Source organism: Rattus norvegicus, chromosome 5, assembly GCF_021556685.1.
Source record: "Rattus norvegicus strain SHRSP/BbbUtx chromosome 5, alternate assembly SHRSP_T2T, whole genome shotgun sequence".
In the NCBI taxonomy this organism is placed as follows: domain Eukaryota; kingdom Metazoa; phylum Chordata; class Mammalia; order Rodentia; family Muridae; genus Rattus; species Rattus norvegicus.
Genome location: NC_141538.1, coordinates 132,303,963 through 132,331,059, shown reverse-complemented (window position 1 = coordinate 132,331,059; position 27,097 = coordinate 132,303,963). Strand labels below are relative to the sequence as shown.

The 27,097-nt window shown below is 44.8% G+C and overlaps 1 protein-coding gene across 4 annotated transcripts in view; it reads right to left on the bottom strand.

The window, feature by feature from the left end:
- Agbl4 (AGBL carboxypeptidase 4) overlaps window positions 1-27,097 on the bottom strand; it is a 1,315,938-nt gene that overhangs the window by 123,848 nt on the left and 1,164,993 nt on the right. For all 4 annotated transcript variants that reach the window (XM_087659984.1, XM_087659985.1, XM_087659983.1 and 1 more), the window contains 1 exon segment: window positions 4,718-4,807. In XM_087659984.1, the coding sequence (XP_087516110.1) occupies window positions 4,718-4,807 (90 nt within the window).

Genomic DNA, 27,097 nt, shown 5'->3' with positions numbered 1-27,097 from the left:
GTAGGGAATTTCAAACAGGATATTATCCCCAATTTTGGGGTAAAGATACAGAGGTTCAGAGAGCCAAAGTCTTGATGAAAGCACCCAAATGAGCAGACAGAAATATTAGGACTCAAACCCGGGTCTGTTTAATTCAAACCTCCACAGTGAGGCATGGCTTGCTGGCAGAACCATTTTGGTGGACTCTTCAATTCAACAGGAGGGTCTGAAGAGGACAGAGAGCTCCTTATAGGAGATTTCTTTTTGAATTGAGAAAATGCCAACAGCCTTGGGGAGTTTCAGAGAGAGAGAGAGAGAGAGAGAGAGAGAGAGAGAGAGAGAGAGAGAGAGAGAGAGAGAGACTGCACTGCCTTGACCAGGGGTCAGAGACTAAGATCTAAGTCTGATTCTGGTCAAGTTTCCAACTTGCAGTAGAGGCTCCAGGTGAAGAGGATTCAGTTGTGGATTCCCCAGAACAGCAAGGAAGAGCAGGACACAGAGCTCTGGAGCCACTGAAGGCAGGTTCATAGTGAGGGGTAGAAAAGCCCCTCAATGCTACACAGAGAGCCTGGGACCTACAAAGTGGTCCATTAATTATTCCTAGAACCTCCTTAATGCTGACATTTTCTTATCTCTATGTTCCAGAGGCTGTTCTAGATGGGTGTGGCTGTTAGCTCCTCTAGTCTTTATATCAACCCCAGGAGGCAGAATTCCTATTGTTTCCCTTTGAGATAAAGAAGTTGAAGCTCAGGGAGGTTCTGTGGCATTCTCAAGGTCACAGTGTAATGCGTGTTGGTGCTGAGATCCAATCTGTCTGCTAAGAGACCTACTAATGCTTCACACACCCTGCCACGGGGCAGCATGGGAGTGCCCTTGTTCTCTCAAATTGTTCTAAGTACAGAAGGAGGAGAGCCTGGCCTCACAGGAACCACAGATGAAGTGGGGGTTGGGGAGGAGTGATGGAAGAGTGACCCATAGTCAGCTTTCTTCAACCATACAGTCTTCAGAAAGTCTAAACTCTTGTCGTCTTTAACACAATCCATTCCAGATACCTGTGACGACAGAACTCCACTATATTCCCAGAAGCAGGTGCAGTAGCAGCTCGCCAGTGAGAACTGTGGTCCCAGCCAGATGGAGACAACCAGGCTTCTTGGGTCTGTTTCCTGCTCAAGGTCACTGAGCCAGTGAATGGAGATGAAAAGAGAATCTCAGCCACTATCCCTCCAGACATCAGTCCTGCCTTTCCTGAGAACCAGGTTGACTGGGGAAAGGGAGTAAGCCTCTGACTGACTAGGGAAAATAAATCTTCAGCTCTGCCTTATGGGGCTTGACTCAGGCTGCCCCCATGGAATACAAACCCAATGTAGGCAGAAAAGCGGGAGTAATGGTGCCTGCCTTGTTCTGCCCCAAGAAAAGATGAATTGCTATATGTCTCAAGAGACAGATGCTGAGGTAGGGAAAGATGGGAAGTTAAACATGGAGGTGGATTCCATTGTCATGAATGAGTGGTGGTATTACTTCAAGTAAGCCACCTTAGCTCTCAGAGCCTCTGAATCCTTGACTGAAAAGTATACACCAACTGTGGGGTGGTCAGAATTCTGTGTTCTTCAAGGTACTAAACTCGACCTTCTAGCATTTCTCAGCCTCAAATGGAACAGGGGAGCAGGTACAGGCAGGGGATATGGCCAGATACAAGATCAAACCCCTTCTTTGCTACTCGCTGGTTGTGTGACCTTGAGCTGTCCCTATGAATTCAGTTTTAGCAAACCAGAGCCAACATAGCTTTTGTTTCTCACAACAGCCTAGATAATGAACCGGATAATCTGGTTTTACAGATGTGGAAAGTGTCCATTGGAGAACCAGTCCTAAACCTTAAATAGATCATGCTTAAATGGGAAAGACATGTGTGTAGATGACATAATGAATCAGAGTAGTAAAGGTCTTTTATTGATGATGCTAATTTTCAGACCTCCAATGTGAGCAGAAAGCAGAGGGTAAGAGGGAGTGCATTATGGAGATCCATGGTGGGACAATTGAAATAAACTGAAAAGACAGAAAGTGTTTGCAAAGTGTTGAAGATGTGACTTCCAAGGCAGGGGAGCAGTGGGGCAAGAACTAGGTGATTAAAAACTGCCCTTTGCAATCAATCTGTGTGGGGTTGCATTGTTATCAGGATGAGACCAGAGAGTCTAGCAAGAGCCAGACCCTGGTGGGCTGTGGACACCATACCAGGGAGGCTGGAGCTTATCTTGAGAAAATAGTGAGGTCAGCATTAGTGCACCGTGCAGTACATTCGAGATTCCTGTTCAGGAAACGGGGAAGCTCCTAAGGTTCTTTTTTATAAAATGGGATGGTGGCCTTCTGTACCACTCAGACATGATAGGCACTGGGGGTTTGATTTTTCCCGAGCTGAAGATCTTGATGGCAAGACTCACTGCCGTTTTGCAAGCAAGGGCAAAGCAGTTACCTCTCATCAGCTGGGGAAACATATCTGCCGCCAAGTTTAGTAACTGACAGATGGTTTGGAGTAAAGGGGTAGGCAGACCCAGGCGAGACTGGGAAAGGTTATTACAAGGACAGCACTGGGGGCCAAATGCGAGAACGTGAAGGAGTGAGCTGTAGTGACTGGGGCCCGGTCCTGACACTTGACAAGCTGCTGGACTCTTAGCCAGTCACATCCTCTCTCTGAGACTCCGTCTTGTCAGCTGAAAAGAGAGGGAGGCAATCGCACCCAAGCAATATGGGAAGGATGCGATCAGGAAAATGAAACCCACATTTATACGCACACTGCTTGAGAGTTTGCAAAGTAGATTGCTACTTCATCTTTTCGGGTTCCCATGGGAGCAGGGAGGTGGCACGTGTCAAGTTCCTGCTATGTGCGAGGCATAAGACTGGGTGCTGTGTTTACATTCATCTCCTGCCAGCTTCTTAATACGGTCCGGATAGTTCCGTTAGCTTTGTCTTACATTTGCGGGAACTGACCCAGTACTGCAAGGAAGTCTGGCCAATACTTGACCTCCAGGTTGTCTGAGTCCAAGTCTCTGTACACTTGCACCACATCCCATTGCCCTTGACCTGTATAACCTTCAGAAACTTTCTCAAACCCCCTCTAGACACTGCTCGTCTTGAGATTGAAATGAGAGAAATTATTTCCCTGAATTTCAGTTTTTTTGTGTCAAACATAGCTAATGTTAATTTCTATGACTTAGAACATTAACATAGTTAAAATAAACTACAACTAAAATATATGAAGTATTTAGAAAAGTATTTAGTACATGTACAATATCATACTATTTCTACCTAATAGGTACAAATGAAGCTGGGTGTGGGGGCACAGCTACTGTGGAGGCTGAAACTAAACGATTCCAAGTTTGAGGCCTTACTGGCCTAGGTAGTAAGTTCAAGCCAGTCCTGGCAACTTAAAGAGGTCCTGTCACAAACTTTCTTTTAAACGTTTAGGGCTGAAGCTAGGTAGTAGAGGGTTTGCCTAGCATATGTAATGCCATGGGTTCCATCCCCAGTTCTTTGAGGAAAAGAACACAAGATTGGCAAGAATGTGAGTTAGTGAGGTTGGTAGCATCATAAAGTTGGGTACTCCTAGGAATAATTTGAGGGAACCCAGTACACTGAGGATGCACATAGCCTATGATCCAGCAATTGTATGACTGTGCTCTTTCCCCCAGGTAAGAAGTTATATGTGCACGCTGGTGATGTGAATAAGATATTTGTCCACATACACATCACAGTGGAAGAATATTTGAAATAGCATTGTTTTCCAGAAATATATATTGCAAACAACTTTTTATTCACCATCAGGAGAATAGTTAAATAAATTGAGTTGCAGGCAGATATGGGATTTAATACAGTGAGGCATTTCCCACCCACGTGGACATCAAGCAGAAAGAAAGCCTGGGTGGATATAGAAGGATGGCATTTGTGCAAAGGTCAAGAACAGGAAGAACTAAGACATACATCATTAAAAGACGCTTATGAATACAGTTCATCGTAAGGATGAAAATGACAAAACACAAAAATCAAGGTCATGATTATCTTCGGAAGGGAAGGAGGATGGGTAACTGAATTGAAAAGGAGTGGGTAATAATGTCTGCAACTGCAAAGGAGTGGGTGATTGTCTGCTTCTTAAACTGCTGGGTACCTGACGCTCACTGTGTTACTTATATCTTATTTGTTAATTATATCTATGTTTGTGATGATACCTGATTAATTACCTTCTATATTTGGCAATAAATGTAAATGCAATTACAACATAATACACCAAAGCAGTGAAATTATCTTACCGTTGGGTTCTGAGACGATAGTAGGTATTTTGTAAGATTTTGTTAAATGAATCACTAAGTGAATGACTGAATTAAGTGAGTGAACTGGCAATATCACCACTTCATAGCCCTTCTTTTACCCCAATACACATCCAGCTTGGGCCAGACTTGCTTCAATTGCTCAGAACAAATAAAGCTAGAGAGGGTAGGTGACCCCATTGTCATTCTTCATATAGAACAATGAGAGAATTTCCCTCAGTCCCTCTTGATCACTTATCCAACCATCTATTCATCTGTTCTTTCATGGGTACACTTACTAATAAGCATTTGTCAAATCAAAACTGAGTGGATGTCAGTCTAAGACCCGAGGTGAGCTGCGATGTTAGAGAAAGACTTTGCCTGCAACTTCACTGTCCTGAAGGACGGTGCAGTACAGGACACGCATGAGGCCCCAAGCTTACCTTGGCACACAAATGAAGATGGTGTTTCACCTGGGTGGACTCGCCCTGTGATGAATATCACCTTCTTTTCTGACCCTTCTCGGAGATTCTCTGTAAGAAATAAGTGGAAGGTCACCATGAAAAGCAAGTGGAGACTAGACATGGGTCTGTGGGAAGCAGGCAGTCGAGGAATAGGTTGAATGGATTCTTTGTTTTTTATCTTTGTTTTAATCATTGGGTTAGAAACAGTAACGACCAGCCATTGTTGACTAATTATCTCTCCATCTATTTAATATTAAAAGACTACACTCCTTTTTCTTTGTGTAACTTAGAATATTGCATTAATATGTAATATTTACAATCATCTGGGAAAGTCATCAGTGATGCTGAATCCAAAGGCCATGGACTTTGCCTCTAGGCAGTTGTATATCTTTCTGAGTTTCAGTGTTCTTAACTATAAATGAGAAGAATGATATTTGCTTAATGTGGTTGTGAAAATGAAACAAGGCTACACACTGCATAGTACTAAGCAAACATCAAGTAAATAATAGAATCAAAAGGTAGCTATTTATAATAATAATAATAATACTAGCACCTGCCATTTTATTAACCCCCTTTGTGCCAGATCTATTTCATACATATTTATAATCTTTAGAGCAATGAGTAGCTTGTGCAGGTTCCTGTTACAGAGGCTGAGATTGAGGTTCTGAGAAGTTATGTAATTTGTTCAAGGTCATATAGTTATTAATATGTGATAGCAGATGAGATTAGACCTCAGGATTTTGCTTTGGTGGTAAAGAAGTAACTGGGCCCAGATTCCTTTTACACTGAACACCTAGAAAATTAGATCTTTGCATGTGGTTTAATAGTAGAACTCTGGCCTAGTACATGTAAGGCCCTATGTTTGACTTCTAGCATTGGAAAAATAACAAAAAGCTCTTAAAACTAAATAAAGTATACAGATCAACCACTCCTAGATGTCAGATAAGAAACTAGTGACAGTACCAGAGTACCCATGAGGAAAAGAGACAAATAAGGCATTCCATGTGGTTGCCCTGTCTTTTTTCTGATGATTCCTCACACAATGAAGACCGGGGTATGATATCCTGAGCATACCATGGAAGCCTCACTGACATTCAAGGTTAGCAGGTAGCTGTTGTGGAGAGGCTCAGAGAATTCCAATAGAGAAAAGAATTCTAGAAACCTATTGAGTCCTCTTGAGTCTTTGTTAGATCCCAAACTTCGCGCTTAGATCGGGTGAAGTTGGATCTAGAATGTGTTGAAGACTTAGCCCCAGGCCTATACTGCCACTAGAGGATGGGAGAGCCTTAAGCCTTAAGGCCTAGGGGAGGCAAGTTAGGTCTTTTTAGGATGTGTTTTTGAGTGTTAGAGCCCCAGACCCAAACTCTCTCCGCTTTGCCCCCTAGCGTGCATGAAGCAGTAAGGAGATGTTTGAGCTTCTGATTCCAAAGAATAAGTTCCTTTTGATTATGCAGGAAGAGTGAGAACTCAAAAAGGCTTAGTGGTAGTACTACATTACTCTAGACAGTTCTGAAGACGGCTGTAGAAACTGTTGGAAAAGAACAAAACTGAAGAAAAGAAACTTAACTGCTTCATATGTGGAGCCCAACTCTTATGAATGAAGACAACAAAATTGAGACACTCTGCAATGTATATACTATGTAGAAATAGAGGGACTGAATCAGACTACAGTATCTATCTGCTGCTATAAAAATTTAGCCTGTATAATAAAGTTCAACCATTATAAAAGATATATATATATATATATATATATATATATATATATATCGTATAAACACACAGATAGGCAAACAATAACCAAGACAATCCTCCTAATGGGGAAGGGACATTCAGCCATTGGTAGAAGGGTTGATTAGCGCACAGCAGAACAACAAGAATAAAATTTAGGAAGAGACAGACAAGTTGGATTAAAGGAGCCCTATCGGTATCAGAGGATGGGGAGAGGGCACATACATAATTACAGGCATTCTCTTAAAATGCTAGCAATGGGTCGTTTTTAATGTAGTTCATCATCACAAGAGATACCCTAACATCAGATGTGAGAAGTAAAACTATTGACTCTTGCAGGCTAAGAGATGACTCATTAGTTAAGAGCAGGTTCTTGGCTTGGTTCCTAGCATTCATATATTGGCACATAACCAGTTGAAACTCCAGTTCTACAGGATCCTACAGCCCCTTGAGGTCCTGCATGCATGCATAGGTTGCACATACAGCAGGTAAAACATGCATACATGTAAAAATAATGTAAAAATAAACAAACAAAAAACCCTATTGTCCTAAAGCTGGGTGTGGTGGTGTACACTGTTAATCACAGCACTCAGAAGACAGAAGCATGGATTTCTGTGAATTCAGCCTGATCTATGCAGTGAGTACCAGGACAATCTCAAAACAAAACAACACAAAAAACAAAAGTAAAAAAATTAAATGAATAAAAATTTTGTCCTAAAGACTTGTAGTTTGTTTGGTCCATTGGGGTCACCAGCAAGCACATGGGGTTTTCAATTCTCTGGATGCCAGCAGAAACATATTGGACCATTGTGCATGAGAACTTATCATCCTTGCTGGGCATCTTTGAGGAGAGAAAATGCATTTATATTCTCAAAGAAGAGTTAAACGCTTTTATATTCCTGAACAGAATATAAGCTACTACAGGGAGAAAATAATGTCTACTGGTAAATATCTAATATCTTTCCCAGAAGTCTGTTTGGAATGGGTACCCAGGACCTGATTTCTAAATTAATAAATGAAAATAGCTGTATAGATATTTATAAATATAAAGTAGACACCTGTTATTTTATGTAAGTGTTTATGGTGCTCTTGTGAGAATAGGTGTGTTCATGCCATTTCACAGGTGAGAGGTCTGCAGCCCACAGAAGGAACGGTCATGTTCAAGGTCAGACTGCTAGCAGTTAAGCCTTATCTCTGAGTCCTTTCTCTACCCCGTCTGCCTTCTGGATCCACTAACACTAACAGTCCTGCATCTGCTGCATTTCCATCTGCAATGCACACAAGAGACTTTGGTTTCATTTTTTATTGCTGATGGAAATTGAACTACTGTCTTAGTATTTATATTGCTTTTTCACTTAAAAAAATTTTAATTCCCCACCCCAAACACTTTTAAAATTTGTTACCTAATACTGACCCCCATCTATCCCAACAGTGCAGAAGTGATGAATAACATCACTGAGGCCCTCAGTGAAGGCTAACTTTATAGATGCCTCCCCTGACCCAGTATCAACTCAATTGCATTCTACATTTCTGCTGACCACAGGGAAAGACAAAACAGGCATTCTATTTGCACACTAATTTTACTGAGCCCCTGTGACTTCATAAAATGATAACGTGGGGCTAATAAAAATCAAGGCTCTCTGGCACTAATATAAGCAAATGTTGATGCAGGCAGGTAACAAATTGCTTTGTCATTTAGGAGGCCATAAAAGAGCATTATAATCATCTTTAAGCAAAATGGATGGGTCGCCTTTGCTTAGCTTTTAGCTTTCATTTGCAAAATCAATTTGAGGTAATGTAGCAACTCTGAGGTGGTGTGACATGGGGCTGTCCTCATCCCTCCTGTCACCAAATCCCCAGACTCCTGTATGCAAAGACAATTAAACATATTCTTGGTTGAGGCAGCGAGGATGAAGAAGGATGTGTCTTGAACAAAGCCAAGATGGAACCGGATGCAAACAACGAGAACAAGGACAATCCACAAGGGATGGTACGAACAGAACTCAAGGAGGCCGTCGCGTTCAAGGACACGAGAACACAGTGTTTTGTACAACATCCCTAACTCATGTGTGCCTGTGCACATAAGCATGCATGTGCACATGTGAGGACACATGAGCACACACACCCGTGCAGAGAGAGAAAGGGAGACAGAGAGAGACACAGAGAGAGACAGAGAGAGACACAGAGAGAGACACAGAGAGAGACACAGAGAGAGACACAGAGAGACACAGAGAGACACAGAGAGAGACACAGAGAGAGACACAGAGAGACACAGAGAGAGACACAGAGAGACACAGAGAGAGACACAGAGAGAGACACAGAGAGACACAGAGAGAGACACAGAGAGACACAGAGAGACACAGAGAGAGACACAGAGAGAGACAGAGAGAGACACAGAGAGAGACACAGAGAGAGACACAGAGAGAGACAGAGAGAGACAGAGAGAGACACAGAGAGACACAGAGAGAGACACAGAGAGACACAGAGAGAGACACAGAGAGAGACACAGAGAGAGACACAGAGAGAGACAGAGAGAGACACAGAGAGAGACACAGAGAGACACAGAGAGACACAGAGAGACACAGAGAGACACAGAGAGAGACACAGAGAGAGACACAGAGAGACACAGAGAGAGACACAGAGAGACACAGAGAGACACAGAGAGAGACAGAGAGAGACACAGAGAGAGACACAGAGAGAGACACAGAGAGAGACACAGAGAGAGACAGAGAGAGACACAGAGAGAGACACAGAGAGAGACACAGAGAGACACAGAGAGAGACACAGAGAGAGACACAGAGAGACACAGAGAGAGACACAGAGAGAGACACAGAGAGAGACACAGAGAGAGACACAGAGAGAGACACAGAGAGACACAGAGAGAGACACAGAGAGAGACACAGAGAGACACAGAGAGAGACACAGAGAGAGACACAGAGAGACACAGAGAGAGACACAGAGAGACACAGAGAGAGACAGAGAGAGACACAGAGAGACACAGAGAGAGACACAGAGAGAGACAGAGAGATAGAGACAGACAGAGAGAGAGGGGTGGGGCTTGTCATTATAGCCCATATTACGCCCCCAAACCCTTATTCATAAAATTGAACACCCATCTGGTGACCAGGTACTAGCTATTATTTATTTCATTTTACAGAAAAACAACGCCCAAAAGATTTAGTGGCCTAGCCTTGTCTTTATAGCTAATGACTAAGTGGCAGAGCCATAATCCTGACTCAGGAAAAAATTTTTCTTAATCTCCATGCTACCCTATAAAGGACATTAACAATTCCATTCTGATAGCAGTTAGGGAATATGTAATTAATGTCTATTCTGTATCAAATAGTTTACATGTCTGATCACATTTGATTATCACAGTCATCCAATGAAGCATCTTCCTACTATTTTATTATCTCATTCCTTTCTTATAAGCTAGGAAATCAAGATCTAGAAACATTGTCTTGACTAAACTTGCAGCTATGGGAGCCAGTATTAGACCTGAGATATTTATGAATCCCTCATTATGTTCTTAACTACTACATTGAGTTGACTCTTGAAGATCAGATAGGGTTCTTGAGTTGATTTCATTATCATGACCATTGATTTGTTGCTATTTTGCCTTGGCTTCTGATTTTTCAAGAGAGTGTTGTGGTATAGACCAAAGCTGGCTTAGAACTCTCTATATAGTCCAGTGGTCTCAAAATTCCTGTTCTTTTGCCTTGGCCTCCCAAGTGCTGGATTATAGATGTGTGCCACCATGCCCAGACCCCATCAATTCTTTGTTTAAAAGGTGACTTTTTTTAAAAAAAATTTATGTATTTATTATGTATACATCATACAGCTTTCTGCCTGCATGTATGCAACTGCAGGCCAGAAGAGGGCACCAGACCTAATTATAGGTGGTTGTGAGCCACCATGTGGTTGCTGGGAATTGAACTCAGGACCTCTGGAAGAGCAGACAGTGCTCTTAACCTCTGAGCCATCTCTCCAGCCCCCATCAATTCTTTGTTAATCTTCACTTGCAGATGTGGCTTTTAGCTTCAGTTTGCATTAGGTTGAGACAGTTGCATCTAAAAATGGAACACCAGCTGAACTATTGGGGTGACCCTAGCTAAGACTTTGTGAAGCACTGCATCAGGAAACTTGGTAAAATTGAGTAGTTTCAGAAACCCTGATACCTCATACATGATGACTGTAGGCATTTTACCTACCCCTGGCAAAATTCCTGGCCTGGAACAGGTGACCACAACTCCCCACATACAGAATGTGACTAGTGGTTCTAGTCACAAAACAGAGTTCTCCATGCTAATGAGGTATCTAGATGGGACCTGAGAGTTTAAACCAATAAGATTCCCTTCAAGGACATTCCTTTCTGCAAAAGGTTTTTAATCTCTGGTCCACCCTGAGGAAGTGGTATGCACCTATTCTCCTCGATGAACAATCAATAAATAGTGTGGAACCAAGGGTTGTCTCTCATATCAAGAACTGCTGTTGGGTGAAGCCTTTGTTACCTAGCCCCCTCCATTCCTGATTCCCCACGATTTCCAGCAGTGTCTGGATATCTGGGTGTTTGGAAACCTTTGGTTCCAGGTTCATCCTCCCAGGCCTGTTGGGCCTCCTTTGTTCCTGACTGTATGTGTTTTCTAGTGGTGACTGGATACCCAGGAGTTAGGGAACCCCAGCTTTCGCCCCAGCCTGAGACTTTTCTCACCCGGGCTAAGGTACCTGACTTAGGCTTCATTTTCCTACCCCTCCCCTGAGTGGTGTTCTGCACTTCCTGCAAGCCCAGGACCTGATGGCAGATATGAGGAAAAGTGCAGTCTATCATGCTGCCTTTCATCTACCAAGTGGAATTCACACATGTTGGTGGTGAGGAGGAACATGGAATATGGAGCCTGAAGAGGCTATCTCATGTGGTCAAGCAGGATTTTCAGTGGAGGGATGGAGATATCAGCTCACTTAAAAACCTCTGAACCAAAATTTGTCCTGTCTACAAGAAGTAGAGGGATAAAGATGGCGCAGAGGGAATGGCCGACCAATGACTGACCCAACTTGAGACCCATTCCATGGGAGAGCCAACCCCTGACACTATTAATGCTATTTTGCTATTATTGCATAACTATCTTCTGAGAGACTTCATCGAGCAGCTGATAGAGACAGATGCAGAAACCCACAGACAAATCACTGGTAGAGTTTGAGAAGTCTTGTAGAAGAATTAGGGGAAGGAATGAGGGAGTCAGATGGTCAAGGACACTATAAGACTTACAGAATAAACTAACTTGGGACTATGGTGCTCACGGAGATTGAACCACCAACCAAAGAGTATGCATGGGCTGGACCTAGGTCCCTTACACATATGTAGCAGATGTGCAGCTTGATCTTCATGTGGGTCCCCTATAACTGGAACAGGGGACTGTCTCTTCATTGTAGGCCTTTCGATCCCTTTCCCATTGCTGGACTGCCTTGTCTGATCTCAGTGGGAAAGTCCTGGTGTGACTTGCTGTACTATGGTGGGTAGGTATAAATGGGATCTCCCCTTCTCTGAGGAGAAGGGGAAGGGGGTGCAAAGGTGAGCCTTGGAGGAGAGAAGGGATGGGGCTGCAATCAGGCTATAAAGTGAATAAATAAATGGAATACTGTAAAGAAATAATACAATACTTTTGGTATTGGGTTGTAAAAGAGACCATGGTCTTGGGTATGCTTGCTTGCTCTTAAACCACTCACTTCTCGGGAAACCAGATGTGGTGTCACAAACACACTCAAGTAGACCATAGAGAGGATCACATGGTGAGAATAGCCAAGAGGAACTTATGTCTGAGTACGTTTGGAAGGATATTTTAATCTCAGGTGACTGTAGCTTTGACTAAAACCTCCCTGCAATCTCAGGAGAGACCCCCAGTCAGAATGACCCACTAAAATGTTCCCATATTGTTGACCCACAGAAACCAAGAGAGAATAAATGCTCGTTGTTTTATGTCATGCTACCATAAGCTTTTCCAGTCCTTCCTGCAGTCTGACTTCAATGTGGGCCTTCTATAATGCCCACAGAAACCTGCCACTTCCCCTGCTTAAGACTTAATCAACTTTCTGTTTGTCTTCAGCCCAAGTCCAGCTTCATTGGCCTGACTCTCATCTCTGGTACATAAGGGCCACATTCCCATCCATCTTGTCCCACAGGCTCTGACCTCAGTTAGACCTGGCAGTCTTCCACTCATGGCATGCTCTCTCACACATCCACTCTGGGCACATGCTTCTTTCCTGCCTTGAATGCCAAGCCTCTGTCGAGTCTGTCTGGGTTCCTCCTACTCAGCCTTCAAGACTCAATTTGGATGCACCTGCTCTGAGAAAGGAAAAGGGGAAACTCAAGCTCACCGGGGACTTGGCTCTGTCTTCCTTGGTGTTAACAGCTAATATTGTATTTTATCTGATTTTATCAGCACAATACGTGTCAGGCTAAAGGTAATGTGAAAATATCATTGTTGGTGACAAAGGAAATAGAACAGAAGCAGAGAGTCACAGTAAGAACATGATCATGGTGCAGAATTGTTTCTATGAGAAAATGTAGGTGTGTGTGGGGGGCGGTGGGGCATGCATCCAGTTTCCAGGAGGAAGTGGCAAGGCAGTAAATACATTTAGGTAACCATGTGACTCCAATTGATCCAAGACACTCGGGGGCGCTCCAGCTGTGCTGCCCAGAAGCTGATTCTGCAGGAAAGGAGAACTGAATGAGGGAGAGTGGACGAGACATCATTCCTGGGTCAAGTGGAGCGCCGAGCTTCCCTGAGCTCTCAGTCTTTGGACAAATTCCCTCCCTCTTATGAACCTTAGTTCTCCCAAGTGTAAAATGGGAGTGACATCTAGGTCACAAGACAGAAAAGCCTCAAATAAGTGGCTTCATGTACATTTTTAAGTGATGTTGCCCATAATAACAGGTGCTATTCATTGAGTGACAAGCACAGGATGGGGATCCTCAGCAACATAGCCACCTTTAATAATATAATTATATAATTCTGCTATGGTGCCCTGAGCTGGGCTATTAGCAGCATCCATCCATACCTCTCCTCCCCCTCAACCAGTGACGAAAAAAATATCTTCAAATATTATCACTGAATGCCCCATGTCTCCTTGGAGGCAAACTTGGACCTGGTTGAGAACCAACCCCTTATAAGGATACATTATTCAAGAGGAGTCTTCCCCAAGGAAGAGCACACCAATTGGCTAACCAGTTCCAAATAATCACACATGTTCTATGTGGCAGGGGCAGAACCTTGGTGGAGGTTGAGCGCTTGTTCCAAGGAGAGTCTCAGCTATGAGCTGTCAACCACTCTGGGTATTCTGGGGATTGAGGACCTGCATAACACACAAAACAAGGGTCATGACAGTCTTTTACACAAGGTGGCTGGCTGGGCAGATCAGGCAGACCTGAGCCCCAAAGAAAGAAAGCAGAGGGCCATGGTCCTTCTTTTACTGTTAAATTTAGCTCATGCTGATCACATGTCATTTGATACTTTTCCTATCATGGATCTCAACTACCAGGTAAGGGTGTTCAAGCCTAGCTTTGGGGTTATGAACTTGAACTAGAGAGCAGGAAAACTCAATTCGATCAGAGTGTGTGCTCTTATATGATCTTGAACGATGGGGTCTTTTATTTCCTCACCTGAAACCTGAGGATACCATGGGTCTTGACTTTATAAGGACCATGTAAGAATGAAGTAAAATGGTCCATCAGGTCTATGCCTACTAAGTGTTCAAATCTGATGCCTGGCAACCAGACCACTTGATGCAGCTGCCCCATCTTACAAGTGTGAAGACTGGAGTCAGTAGGCAATCCATGACAAGACAGCCAGGACTTTGCCTGTTTTCTTCACTGTGTGTATGATCAGCGTCTGGTACACAGTAGGAACTCGATAAACAGTGCTTTAGATAGTTGTAGAATTGGCCCTGTCTTTCGGTTGAGCAACTTGTCAGCACCCAGTGCTCAGCTTTGGGGGGCCACCACCCCAGGCCTGAGGGAATTCCTGGCCAGAATCAGTTGCAAGTTTATTTGTAAATGCAAATTGAATCACACTGTGCACCCTTTAGCAACAAGGGCAAAGAAAACAGTTTCCCAGGGAAAAGAGGGCCAGGGGATGTGAGAGTGAGGGTGAAAGTGGAAGACAATGCGTTCTAATCAAACTTGATAAATATGTAAATTAAAGCAGCTAAACAGTTGGCTTTGACAAATGACTTCTCGATAATGGATTTTTCCACAGTGAAAGGCGAGAGTTCAGCCTGCCTGTTAGTCACAGTAAAAGCCCTCTCTTGCTTTCTCAGCAGTGTGGGAGGATGGGACCACTACTTAGGTGCTCTGTGGTACAGGAGGGAATGGGTTCTTTTGTGATTTTAGGAGTGAGGCCATCCCAAAGCATCAGCTAGCTGCTGGGCACTGCTACCATCAGCTCCACAGGAGAGGTGACAGCCCCCATCCCTTAAATGAAAAGTCAGGAGGAGGTCCTCCCTCACCAAACTAAGGTCATCTCATGATCAAAGCAACCTTTGGTCAAAGAACATATATTCAGTCCTTCTGATGCTCTAAGGATAAAAGTGTCTTACCCAGTCTTAAGTTGTTGGGTATTTTTTTCCTCCCTCCCAGGGTCTGGCAGCATGGAAGTGTTTAGAAAGGTCTATCCCCAGCTCACTATGCAGGTCCAACAGACCCCTCTTTGTGCCTTAATTCAGCTGATTCCGTCCACCAAGTAAGTCACGTGACTGAAGGGTCAGCTGAGAAGGGGTAGACATGGTCATCGTGCACCTTCTCACATGTCTTCTTAAGAGGTTGATTTCACAGCTGGAGATGTTCTGTGTTAATGATGAACCCAAGTGACTGTGATGACAGCTGACAGTCAGGTGAGAGGAGAAAGGGAACAGCAGGTTTGGAGCAGTGCTGCTGTGTTGCCAAGCACATCATACCCTCTGTGGTCTCCTGGGAACTGTACTTCGAGGCTAAGCACATTGGCCAGGAAAACTCAGGTAGCAAGAGTTAGCTTTAGGGGTTCTTCCCTCTGTGTATGTGTGTGGCATTCATTTACCTGTGTTTACATGTATGTATGCATATGCATCTGCCTGTGTGGGTCTCTCTCTCTCTCTCTCTCTCTCTCTCTCTCTCTCTCTCTCTCTCTCGTGTGTGTGTGTGTGTGTTCCTCCACTGCACTTTACTATATTTATTGAGGCAGGGTCTCTCACTGAACCAGAAGCTTGCCTACCTAGCCAGCTTGCTCAGGGAATCTCTTTTCTCTACCTCCAGTGGTGCTGCACTTAAAGGGTACTGCCACACCCATTCAGCCTTTACATGGGCTCTGAAGATCGAAGGCAAATCTTCGCACTCATAGAAAATGCATTCTACCCACCAAGCTATCTCCCTAGCTCAGCGTTGGAATCAGGTTTGACTCTTCCCAACTATCATTTTCTGAAACCTTGACAGAGAAAAGTTCATTCGGCTATGCTGCATTGAAAGAGACATCACGCTGGACCTCATGTGCGCAGGCATACGCATGCATCTGCTTCTCACTCGAGCTCCTACAAATACTTGAACTTTTATAAAAAGTTACAAAAATGGAAGTGCAAGTGGAAATTCAAGTTTAATGGTTTACGGCCTTGGAAAGACACTATTAATATAATTTCCCCAAGCAGAGAAGCAATATATGTGAGCGTTCCAGTGCTTGAGGAGAAGTTTAGAGAAGGGCAAGAAGTAACACGATCCCTGCTGGAGCAGATTTGCCTGCCTGATGCTGGAGGAATTTAGATTTGAGGAGTGTTCTTTCTGTCCTATTGCGATCTTCATTGACTTGTGTAAAAATACTACTTTCGATCTCAAATCCCCACTGGCATCTTTATATAAGCACAGAAAATGCTACTGGGCTTTGGAGATTTCATTTAATGAAGGAAAAGTATTTCTATTAAAGAGTATAATTTTTTTCTCTCAACACAACATCTTCAGAGGAGCCAGGGAAAGTGAATTGTTCTGGGCTCTGAGAAAATGAATCAGCCGATGCTTTACATAGCGCAGGAGGTGAATGAGCGGACTACAGACAGAAAATCGCAGTGGCCCAAAAGGCCAAGGTCCAGATCAGATAGAAGTGGGAAAATTGCTAAAAGTCCAGCGCCTGTGCCCCTGACGTTCCAGGTCAAGAGCACCGTTTGGCTCACTGGGAGTTGTTTCAGTTCCCCCTGCCCCTGACACTGCCTGGTCCCTTCCCCGTGTACTGTAGCAGTTTGTCCATTCCTATGGCCGTGTTTTGGCTGGCCAGGCATTCCTGGAGGTTGGGTAGGTGCTTGCTTTTAATAAATAGGGGCTAACCAGGCTTCTCTCTTTCCCTATGCAATGGTCTCCTGGTCACCTCCCACTCCTATTTCTTTCTTTCATCTGTTCTTTGTGGTTCTCTTAAGAACATTAGCTGTATTACAACAGGGGTTTTGCCTTCTTAGCTGTTGTGAATGCATGTATAAAACAGCAGCTGTCATATGTACATGTAGAGGAGTCAGCAGATTATAGCCAGAGGTGGTTGAATGGAATGAGCTGGGGAGGGACAGGACTAAGGAATGGGACCTCAGTGATTGGAGAGAGCAAATCACCAGAGGATATGTAGATGGGTAAGAGGTGGAGCCAAACCCTAGAAAGTCTTATGAGTGGTGTAACTTGAGTTCTTCCCCAGTCCTAGGCTCTCAGTTAACTCTAAAGAGACAAATATATGGTTGGTAAGCAAACCTTTAGTGTAGCCATGTCTGATATCCAATGTGGCCCAATCATTCCTCAACTATATGGGAACTATAAGAGAGCACCTTCTGGCCACCTCAGTCTCTCTTCCAGTAAACTGAGAGTAATAGCAATATGCATACTATTGTGTGTTGTGAATCCTAAATAGGCTAAAACATCACCGCCCCCCCAAAAAAAAACAATAGTGCTTGTCCCGTGGTAAGCCCTCTATGAACCTTGGCTGTCAGCAGGCATATCTTGAGCTCCCAAACATTCCCAATGTTGTCCCCATGCCAACAGTCACTGAGCCTCAGTCTCCCTTCACTCCTCATTGGTCTCTGTTACAGCAATTTCTGGCAGGAGAATAGTCATTTGCTCCCCTTTCTCCTTTGGTGACTCTGGGTTTATGGGGCAGAAGCTGTCTTCTCCCTCATCTTTTCCTGGCATTCATTTCCTTTGTCTGAGACAGAGAAGGGCATTTTGACACAGTTGTTTTGATGTGAGAGTTTTGAAATGACTACATTTATGTAGAATTTGTTTTTGAAAATTACCAGGTACTGTGTGAAATAGACCCTCACGCCCACTGCGTGGCTGATGTCAGTCCTTCATCTTGCCAATCCCTCACTGTCCTAGCCTCCTGCACTCCCAGCCCTGACCTGCAGCCTGCCCTAGAGGAGTTCTGGTCCCTCCTTCCTGCTCTCCCTCTTGAGCCCCTGTGCCAGAAAGAGAGATGGGGGAGGTCTTGCTAGGACAAGAAGAACTGGCCTGAAATGTCTCCTTGGCATATTATTTGGTAATGATTTTTTTAAGCCCACAATGTAATGGTTTGTTTTCTCAGCTGTGTCAAAATGTCCCTATATCAAAATAGCTATGCTAGAGCAGCTGCTTCAGTGTGGCTGAAACAAAAGGGCCATGTCAGTGTGATATGAACTCTGCACAAGAAACCACCTGGCATGTGGCAAACCTAAATCACATCCCTAAAGCACCACAGTGGGGGTTGATTAATAAGCAATCAGCTACACTCAATGCCAACTCTCCTTGTGGTAAAAACTTTGGGTTCCAGGAAGACTGTTTCTACTCCTATAAGGATCCCCGGTGTTAAGGATGCTGCATGATATCCTACAATATCACAGGTGATGAGTAGAGCTGAGTGAAGTTCAATTGACAGCAAGATTCCAAGAGGCGAGGGACTTGACTAAGGTCTCTTAGCAAAGTGACTTTTACATTAAATTGGGAACTTGTGGGACTGGAGAGATGGCTCAGTGGTTAAGAGCACTGACTGCTCTTTCAGAGGTCCTGAGTTCAATTCCCAGCAACCGCATGGTGGCTCACAACCATCTATAATGGGATCCAATGCCCTCTTCTAGTGTCTCTGAAGGCAGCCACCGTGTACTCATAAACACAAAATGAATAAATAATTTTTTAAAAAAATTGGGAACTTGCTGTTGCTTCTAACGTTTAACTAAAATGGTCATATTATTTCCCACTCCGTTCCCTCCCTCCAACTTCTCCAAGGCTCCTCTCTATCAAATTCACTTACTATTGACTCACATGTATATAAATACAAGCTACTCAGTCCATTTAGTTAATTACATGTATATTGTTAAGGGTTGACCACTTGAGATTGCATGATCATTTAGAGCACTCATTTCCCTCTCTTGACAGTTTTTAATTGTCTAAAGATCTTCATCTATGGATAGGGCCCTGCGAGATTCTCCCCATTAACATAGCAACTGGTTTGTCATTATTGGGGTCTTATGTAAACTGCCATATTATTGATATTTCACAGGTGTGGCTTCCCTGTCATTTCTAGAAAACACTATCTTGCTGCAGACTTTCAAGTCCTGTGGTTCTTACAGTCTTTCTGCCTCCTATTCCAATGTCCCCTGAGCCCAAGAGATAGGAGTCGTGTTGTGGGTGTGTCAGCTGGAGCTGTGCGACCCCACTTAGTTGTCCCCTGCATTTTGATGGTTGTTATTTTATGGGATGGTTGCCATGCTCTGCAACAAAGAAGCTTCTTTGACAAGGAGTGACAGCTTAAGGACAGCATTTAAAATGCAGTTAGGGATTATACTGGTTTAGGAAAATGACAGCAGTGGGTTCTCCTCTGAGGTCTGGGGCTATGGGTCTTTGTCTGTGTTTATATTACAAAGCCATGTTCCCCCTAATGCTGAGTGGACCCTATGTCCAGTTAGACAGCTATTGGTTACTGCCAAGATATTAGTATCATTACTGCACCATTAGGGGTATCTTGCCGTGCTAATCATTGTTATAGCTCATTGGTGTCAAAACTAAGTAGGACTATTAGTGCTCCTCTCATTGGCAGCTTGCAGAGCAACTTCCAGTATTATTAAAACTAGTCCTTGGGGAGGAGGCTTTGGAGTCAGATCCAGTCCAATTCCTCCAAGTCAGGTGGTCAAGTATGTGGTATCTTCACCATTCGGGCAACTGATGACTTTTAGAAGGCAACCAAGCTGTCACTGGATCTTGAACACTTTCATCTGGTTCTCTGACTTCCGGGTCTTGGTGTTCTTACTGGGTTCATAGATCAAATTCTGCAGAACACAGCCAAAACCACAGCATGCTTCTAGAGCTCTACTATCAAACATGGGCTTAGCTAAGACTTGGATAAAAGAAGAGTATCTGTCCTACAGACAGGCTGTCAATCACATGTCATGCAGCCCACTGAACTTTGTTGATTATCCCAGGTCTGTGTGAGGAAAGGGAAATAGGTGTGGGGTAGAAATAAAAACAAAAACCAAAAAACAATCACTTACATTCACTTCCACATTTACATAATAGATATGTCTACAGCCAGCCTAAGAAATAACCCATATTATGTGTCCTATAGTCTTAATGGCATCACAACTTGGATTCCATACAGTTTTCCTGGAATAGAATAAAATTCAAAAACTTAACTTACTGCCACTGTTTTCCAGAGGTATTTTTATGAAGTGGTACTATGTGCTTCCGATATGAAGATCCTAAAATAACCATGGACTCTTTGTGTAAATTCTAGGTGAAACTACAAAAAGCTTGGGTGTGTAAAAGCACCTGGAGTATATACGGTACATGAGGCTTTGCAGCTTATGGAAACTGATGAATGCAGTTTGACCAAACGTTAGGCAAGGAAAGGTACTTAAGCATGTGTGCTTCAGGAAGGCAGTCTTCAATAACGCTATTTCAGAGGACTTGCACCTCACCTTTTGTCTTCTGTTGATACTTCCATTTAGAGTTCCAAAGGCCACCAAGGTGCTATCAAGTACCACAAATGTTAGCTGAGAACAAACAGGGGCTCACCACTTCCCATATGTGCCTCACTTTTCTCATATGGAAAAGGAGTCACAGTAGAGACTTAGAGTGATGCTCCAAGGAGCCAATGAGTAGGTGTTTGCAAAGCTCTTAGCACAATGTCTGTCACACAAGTACATCTTCTACATGGTCTGCTGAATAAAATACCCCATTGATAGTATGCTCTCAGATGACCCAGGGCTGCAAGGGTAGTACCTAGCTTGTGACTTGCCCCAAGATAGCCCATCCTTCCATTCAAAACTCTCCTGTGGCCAGCTAAAGGACATTTTTTTCTGGATGTGTGAGGGTGGTGTATTGACAAGAAGCACTTCCTACATTCTAATCTTCGATCCTGATATCATCTAGGAAACTCTGTAAAAGTATTGCTGTGTAGGAGGCTAGGGAAATGGATAGATTTGGTAAAGAACTTGCTGCACAAGTATAAGGATTTGAGTCTCCATTCCCAGCACCTGTGTGAGAGCCAACATCGCAGCAAGTGCCTGTAATCCCTGCCCAGGAGGCAGAGGCTGAGTGATTCCAGGGACTCACTGAAAAGCCAGGTGAGCTTCAGGTTCAGTGAGATACTGCCTCAAACAGTAAGGCTGAGAGTGATAGAGGAACACACGCAACACTGAACTCTGACACTTGTAATTCATGCTTGTCCAAACAGGAACAATACCTGAACAGTGTGCGCACATGTATGCACACACACACACACACACACACACACACACACACACACACACACACACACGAGAGAGAGAGACCTATAAACATATGTAAATATTGATACCCATAAGGTTATCATTTATATGTACTATGACTGGGGAGAGGGACTCAAAAAAACATGATTCTTCCAGTGTTTAGTCACCATAAAGAACCACATCAACTGCTACCTGAGGCCAGGTAGTGGGCCTGGTTTCATCATCTTTAATAAAAACATAAAACAAGATTGTCCCTCAGTTCCCTCTAATCATTACAGCCTGACTCAGGAAGGCCTCAGAAATGGCCAGATTGGTCAGAACAGGGAAGAACATGAGGACAAGAAGACAAAAAAAAAAAAAAAAAAAAAACATGCATACATCAAGTAGACAATTTCCCACTGTTGTCCCTTCCTAGAAACAGGAAAAAACATACTTAGGATAATGGGCTGCTGCTTTTCCAGGGCACTCACAAATAGAGCAGACCTATTGAATATAAGCCACGTGCATGGGGAGATGGAGAAAGGTATTGTTCAAAAGAAGAGGATTAATATATTTGCTATGAGAACAAATCACATGCATGCTAGGCTGAGGAACCAGCCTGGGGGCAGGGGGCATTGTAGCTCAGCTTCTGCTGTGTTTCAGGCACTGGTGACAAGGTGGAGAAGAAGGCTCCACCCTGCAGTTCAGAGGAATGAAGTTCCCATTCTATCCTGCCATCAGGTTAGACTTGGTAATGGACCCCAGGCCACACAGCTGGCAAACAGCTGTGCCAGGGTGGGAACAAGGAAGCCTGACCCAAATCCTGCATTCTTTTCCTTCCCTTCTCCCTTCCTCAGACCTGTGTCTTTGGAATGTCATACCCAGTCATAGCAAAGAGCCAAGGGAGGCTGGTAATAGCCACAATACAGACACATAATCACTCCTAGCTATTAGAAGAGCCCTCCCGTTTGTTGGAGCCATTGGTTCTAGAACTCTCAGTACTAGAAAGAAGTATTAAAGCTGACCTTTTGAGTGAGAGTGTGTAAGCACAGTGATACAGAGTCGGAACAGTGAAGCTACCAGGAGAGACTGGTCCCCTAGGACACGGTTCCTAGCTGATCCCTTGAACACACAAAAATGAAGCAGGTTATCAGGTGGCATCAAGGGTGCTATGTCAGGAATTCTGAGGGACTGGTTCTGTCTGTATTAGAATAGGGCAGCCTGGTAGTACCAGAAGAGCCAGGTCTGCTCCACATATCCAGCACCGAGGGACTTGTTGCTTGTCAGGTGACCACACTGGTTGGCCACAATCATGGGAACTACTTTATTGTTTCTCTTTTTTTTTTGGTTCTTTTTTTTCGGAGCTGGGGACCGAACCCAGGGCCTTGCGTTTCCTAGGCAAGCGCTCTACCACTGAGCTAAATCCCCAACCCTATGGGAACTACTTTAATTCATCCTTTGTCCCCTTCGCTCCTGCCCTGTGTCTCCTGATGACACTCACTTGCCTCCCTCTTCAGTGCTTACTTGAGCCTGTCACACATCTGACAGTGATAAAGCAGGCTGGGAGTTACACAAGGGTAAAATTGCCCCAGCAGGACACATCTCATAGCTCTAGGGATTGAGAGGAGAAGAACTTTACCAATCAGGAAAAACACACACACACACACACACACACACACACACACACACACACACACACAAACAAACACACATCTCTTCCACTCCATCTCCTCTAGTGGTATCTGCCAGGTACTGGCTCTGAGCACTTCAGGTAGCAAGATGACAGTGACAGTCGGTCCTGATCTCTGGCAACTTGCCAACCAGACACCAGGTGGCATTGTGACCACTGAAAACAGGTTTGTTCTTTAGATGCGAGGGCTGAGAAAAGTCCGTAGACCCAGAGTTAAGTAAAGACAGTTTGGGGTTGATGACAGATACCAAGCTGGACAGCCTAGAGCAGGTAAGAATGTCCTCAGGCCTCAAGGCTGTAACCTTGACTTTAACCTGCTGCTGGGTGAGCAGGCCCAGGAAGACTGAGATTGCCCAGAGTGTGTCTGCCTCTTACAGGTAAGCGATGGAGACTTCCTTCTGAATGGAGCTAATGTGGCAGCCACAAGGCATGAATGTCCACTTGCTTAATCATCTTTAGCAAGCCCACATTCTCCACCCACACATTCCTCTGAAGTGTCCTTTCAAAGTCCTTCTCTTTAAGGCAAGTGTAGGAGTTCCAGGCAGCCATTTGCATTTTCAATTCTAGAAATCATTAATATTTTAAAATAGCCAGCACTAAGGCTCATTAACCCACTTAATACAGTCTCTACCTGTTACTGTTACAGGGAAACTTTCTACTTGACAGCTACTTGAGCATAGGGTGATTCCCTGGCTTCTGTAGAAGCTCTGCCATTAACCTCCAGACTTCCCAGTCTAGTTGGGGAGATGTATGTGTGTAGGCAGTAAGAGTGCAGGAAGGAAAGAAGGAAGGAAGGAAGGAAGGATGGGAAGAAGGGAGGAAGGAAGGAAGGATGGGAGGAAGGAAGGATGGGAGGAAGGAAGGATGGGAGGAAGGGAGGAAGGAAGGAAGGAAGGAAGGATGGGAGGAAGGGAGGAAGGAAGGAAGGAAGGATGGGAGGAAGGATGGGAGGAAGGAAGGATGGGAGGAAGGATGGGAGGAAGGAAGGAAGGAAGGAAGGATGGGAGGAAGGGAGGAAGGGAGGAAGGATGGGAGGAAGGAAGGATGGGAGGAAGGGAGGAAGGAAGGAAGGAAGGATGGGAGGAAGGATGGGAGGAAGGATGGGAGGAAAGAAGGATGGGAGGAAGGAAGGATGGGAGGAAGGAAGGATGGGAGGAAGGATGGGAGGAAGGAAGGAAGGAAGGAAGGAAGGAAGGAAGGAAGGATGGGAGGAAGGATGGGAGGAAGGATGGGAGGAAAGAAGGATGGGAGGAAGGAAGGAAGGAAGGATGGGAGGAAGGATGGGAGGAAGGAAGGAAGGAAGGAAGGATGGGAGGAAGGGAGGAAGGAAGGAAGGATGGGAGGAAGGAAGGATGGGAGGAAGGGAGGAAGGAAGGAAGGAAGGATGGGAGGAAGGAAGGATGGGAGGAAGGATGGGAGGAAGGAAGGATGGGAGGAAGGAAGGATGGGAGGAAGGAAGGAAGGAAGGATGGGAGGAAGGAAGGATGGGAGGAAGGAAGGATGGGAGGAAGGGAGGATGGGAGGAAGGAAGGATGGGAGGAAGGAAAGATGGGAGGAAGGGAGGATGGGAGGAAGGGAGGAAGGAAGGGAGGATTGGAGGAAGGAAGGGAGGAAGGAAGGAAGGAAGGAAGGATGGGAGGAAGGGAGGAAGGGAGGAAGGAAGGAAGGAAGGAAGGAAGGAAGGAAGGAAGGAAGGAAGGAAGGAGATCCTTGGCCCAGCATCAAGTATCAGGTATCTCAGAGAAGGCTCCTGAACAGAGAGGACGTAGATACTCAGAGGATCTGTGCTCAGACAGTAGTCCTGTGGCCACCAATTGAGGTGAAGACCCACGGTCTTGGAGACAGTCAAGCCTAAAATAAAATCCTAGATCTTACACCACTAACTGTGGGGCAAATATTATGCTTGGCATTATCTGAGATCTTTGGGGTGTTAGGGTGAAGGTGGCTAGAGAGGTATAGGTTGGTAGGGATGGCTTAGTATAACCAGGCCAAGATGGAGGCAATCTCATTGGCTGTCTGAAGCTGTGGACCTGTTCTGTTGCTTTTTGTCTCTCCTTCCTACCCACAGGTCTTTGCATTCATCAGTGTGAGCAAGACCCTTCAATTCTTACAACCACCCTCTGGAGGCTCAGTCACCCCTCATCACAGAGAACAATCAGAGAGTTAAGATGAGGCAGGAGCTGATTCCCAAGATTCAATACCACGCTCTCTGCTCTTTGCAGAGATGTCATGAGCATATGAAAGTAGTGAGTACACTATGTGTTGTGTAGATCAGGTCTGAGCTACTTCCTATAGTTGCAAACAAAGCCCTGGGCATTAGCTTTTTTCTCCAATATACCCGCCCTGTTCTTTCCAGCTAGAAAGTCTGTGTATCCTGACTTGCCATTGTATTGCTCTGTGGACTGCGCCTCTCCTATGCCTTTGTAACCTCCTCAAGTACAGGAACCGAGGTCTACCCCTTCCTATCAATCCCTGACACCTAGCACAGTCCTTGGCACATGAGCACATTGTAATGACTCCAACGCTGCAGCCCACCTTTACTAGATGGAATTTTGAGAAAGCAGCATCAACCAGATCAATTCCCAGAAGAAAATGTTTTCTGAAGGTCTTAGCCTGGGCACATCAATATAAAAATGACACAGCTCTAATTTGCTTTCAGACTCAGACTGGGAAGAGGAACTTTGACCCTGTCAAAAAATGAGAACAAATTAAATTGAAACACAAAGTCACTTCCCCTGTTGCAAGCTCTGGATTTCTAATTAATGTGTAGTGCAAGGCCAGGGGCTGCAGAGAGATCGGAAAGATGGTGCTACCTTGCAAACTGAGCAGGGCTCGGGACGGAACTGGGTTGTTTATTTTTCTTTTCTGGGCAAAACTGTGTAGGTCCACAGATAAGAACAATCCAGGCTGATTAGAAAAAAATAAGTGTCAGAAGCTGAACCTTGCATTAAAGAACACACACACACACACACACACACACACACACACACACACACACACACACAAACTCTCAACACCATCACCCACTCACTCTGTCCCTGAGGTGCCAGCATAGCCCCCAGGAACTTAGAAAAAATGGAATTTTCAATGCAGGCTGAAAGAATGACAGTCACCTTGTGGCAAGGCAAAGCAGGAAAGGCATTCAGGGCAGGAACTAGCCAGGCTGTGCTGGAGTTTGGATAGCCAAGCTCCAAATCACTGATGAGGGGACTTGTGAATGACAGGAACCTTATTCAGGGAAGAACAGTAACCAACTGGGGGAGGGGAGACACAAGAATGCTTGCTGGACAGATGCCTAGCTGGCCTTCATTCTGTACGGGACAGTAAGACCTGAGGTCATCAACCAGCGACTCCCACACCTGTACACAACCTCCTGGCATGCCCATTGACATGGCAGATTCTTGGGCTCCACTCTAGACCCATGGAGTCAGACTCTCAAGCCTTTGTACCTTAGACCTCTGTAATTTTGAAACTGGTGCCCCAGATGTGTCTTATGATAAGGATATGGCAACTTCTGGCTTAGGATACTAACAATGCTTTCCTTGCTGGAGCATCTGGAATAAGGTGTGGCTGCAACAAGCTACTTCGCTACTCAGCCATTTCCATTTCTGTGTAGTGGGGCCAGGAATCCCACTGGGACATGCTACCCTGGGGGAAGTGAGATGAGTGTATTCTCTGACAGACAGAGCCTGGCATTGAGTGGGTCTGAATGTTCCTTGGGAATGTGTGCAGGGTACTGTCCTCACAACCGTTACTGAAGAATACCCAGAAACCCCTCTTGCTGTTGTTAAGTATTGGCTCACAGACAGTGACATCAGTCCCAAGGTGTTCTGGCCTACAAGGGGGGAACATCACAGGAGTAGGCTCTGTCACCTCTCTGTATCAAATGCTTCTGGGCTCCAGGACCCTCCATAAACACTGGGTGCCAGGACATCGATGCCCCTGGGTAAGCTCCATCAAGAAAAGCCAGTATGGGGGCAACTCCTGGAGCCCTTGATGTTGCAAGCTACTCTTTCAGACTTGCATCTCTCCTCATGGCTCTTTCCCAGCCTCTTCATGATCTCAGAAGACTAGGGTCAACCCAGAGTGAGCCTAGTGCAGAGTGGTATTCGAGGAGCTTCCCTCGAACTCCCTCCCTCCTACAGCCTTCAAGAGGCTGCCAAAAGAAGATAGCCTCAGAAGGAGGGATAGATGGCTGGTCAGGAGACAGGGTGAGAGATGGGCCATCACGTATG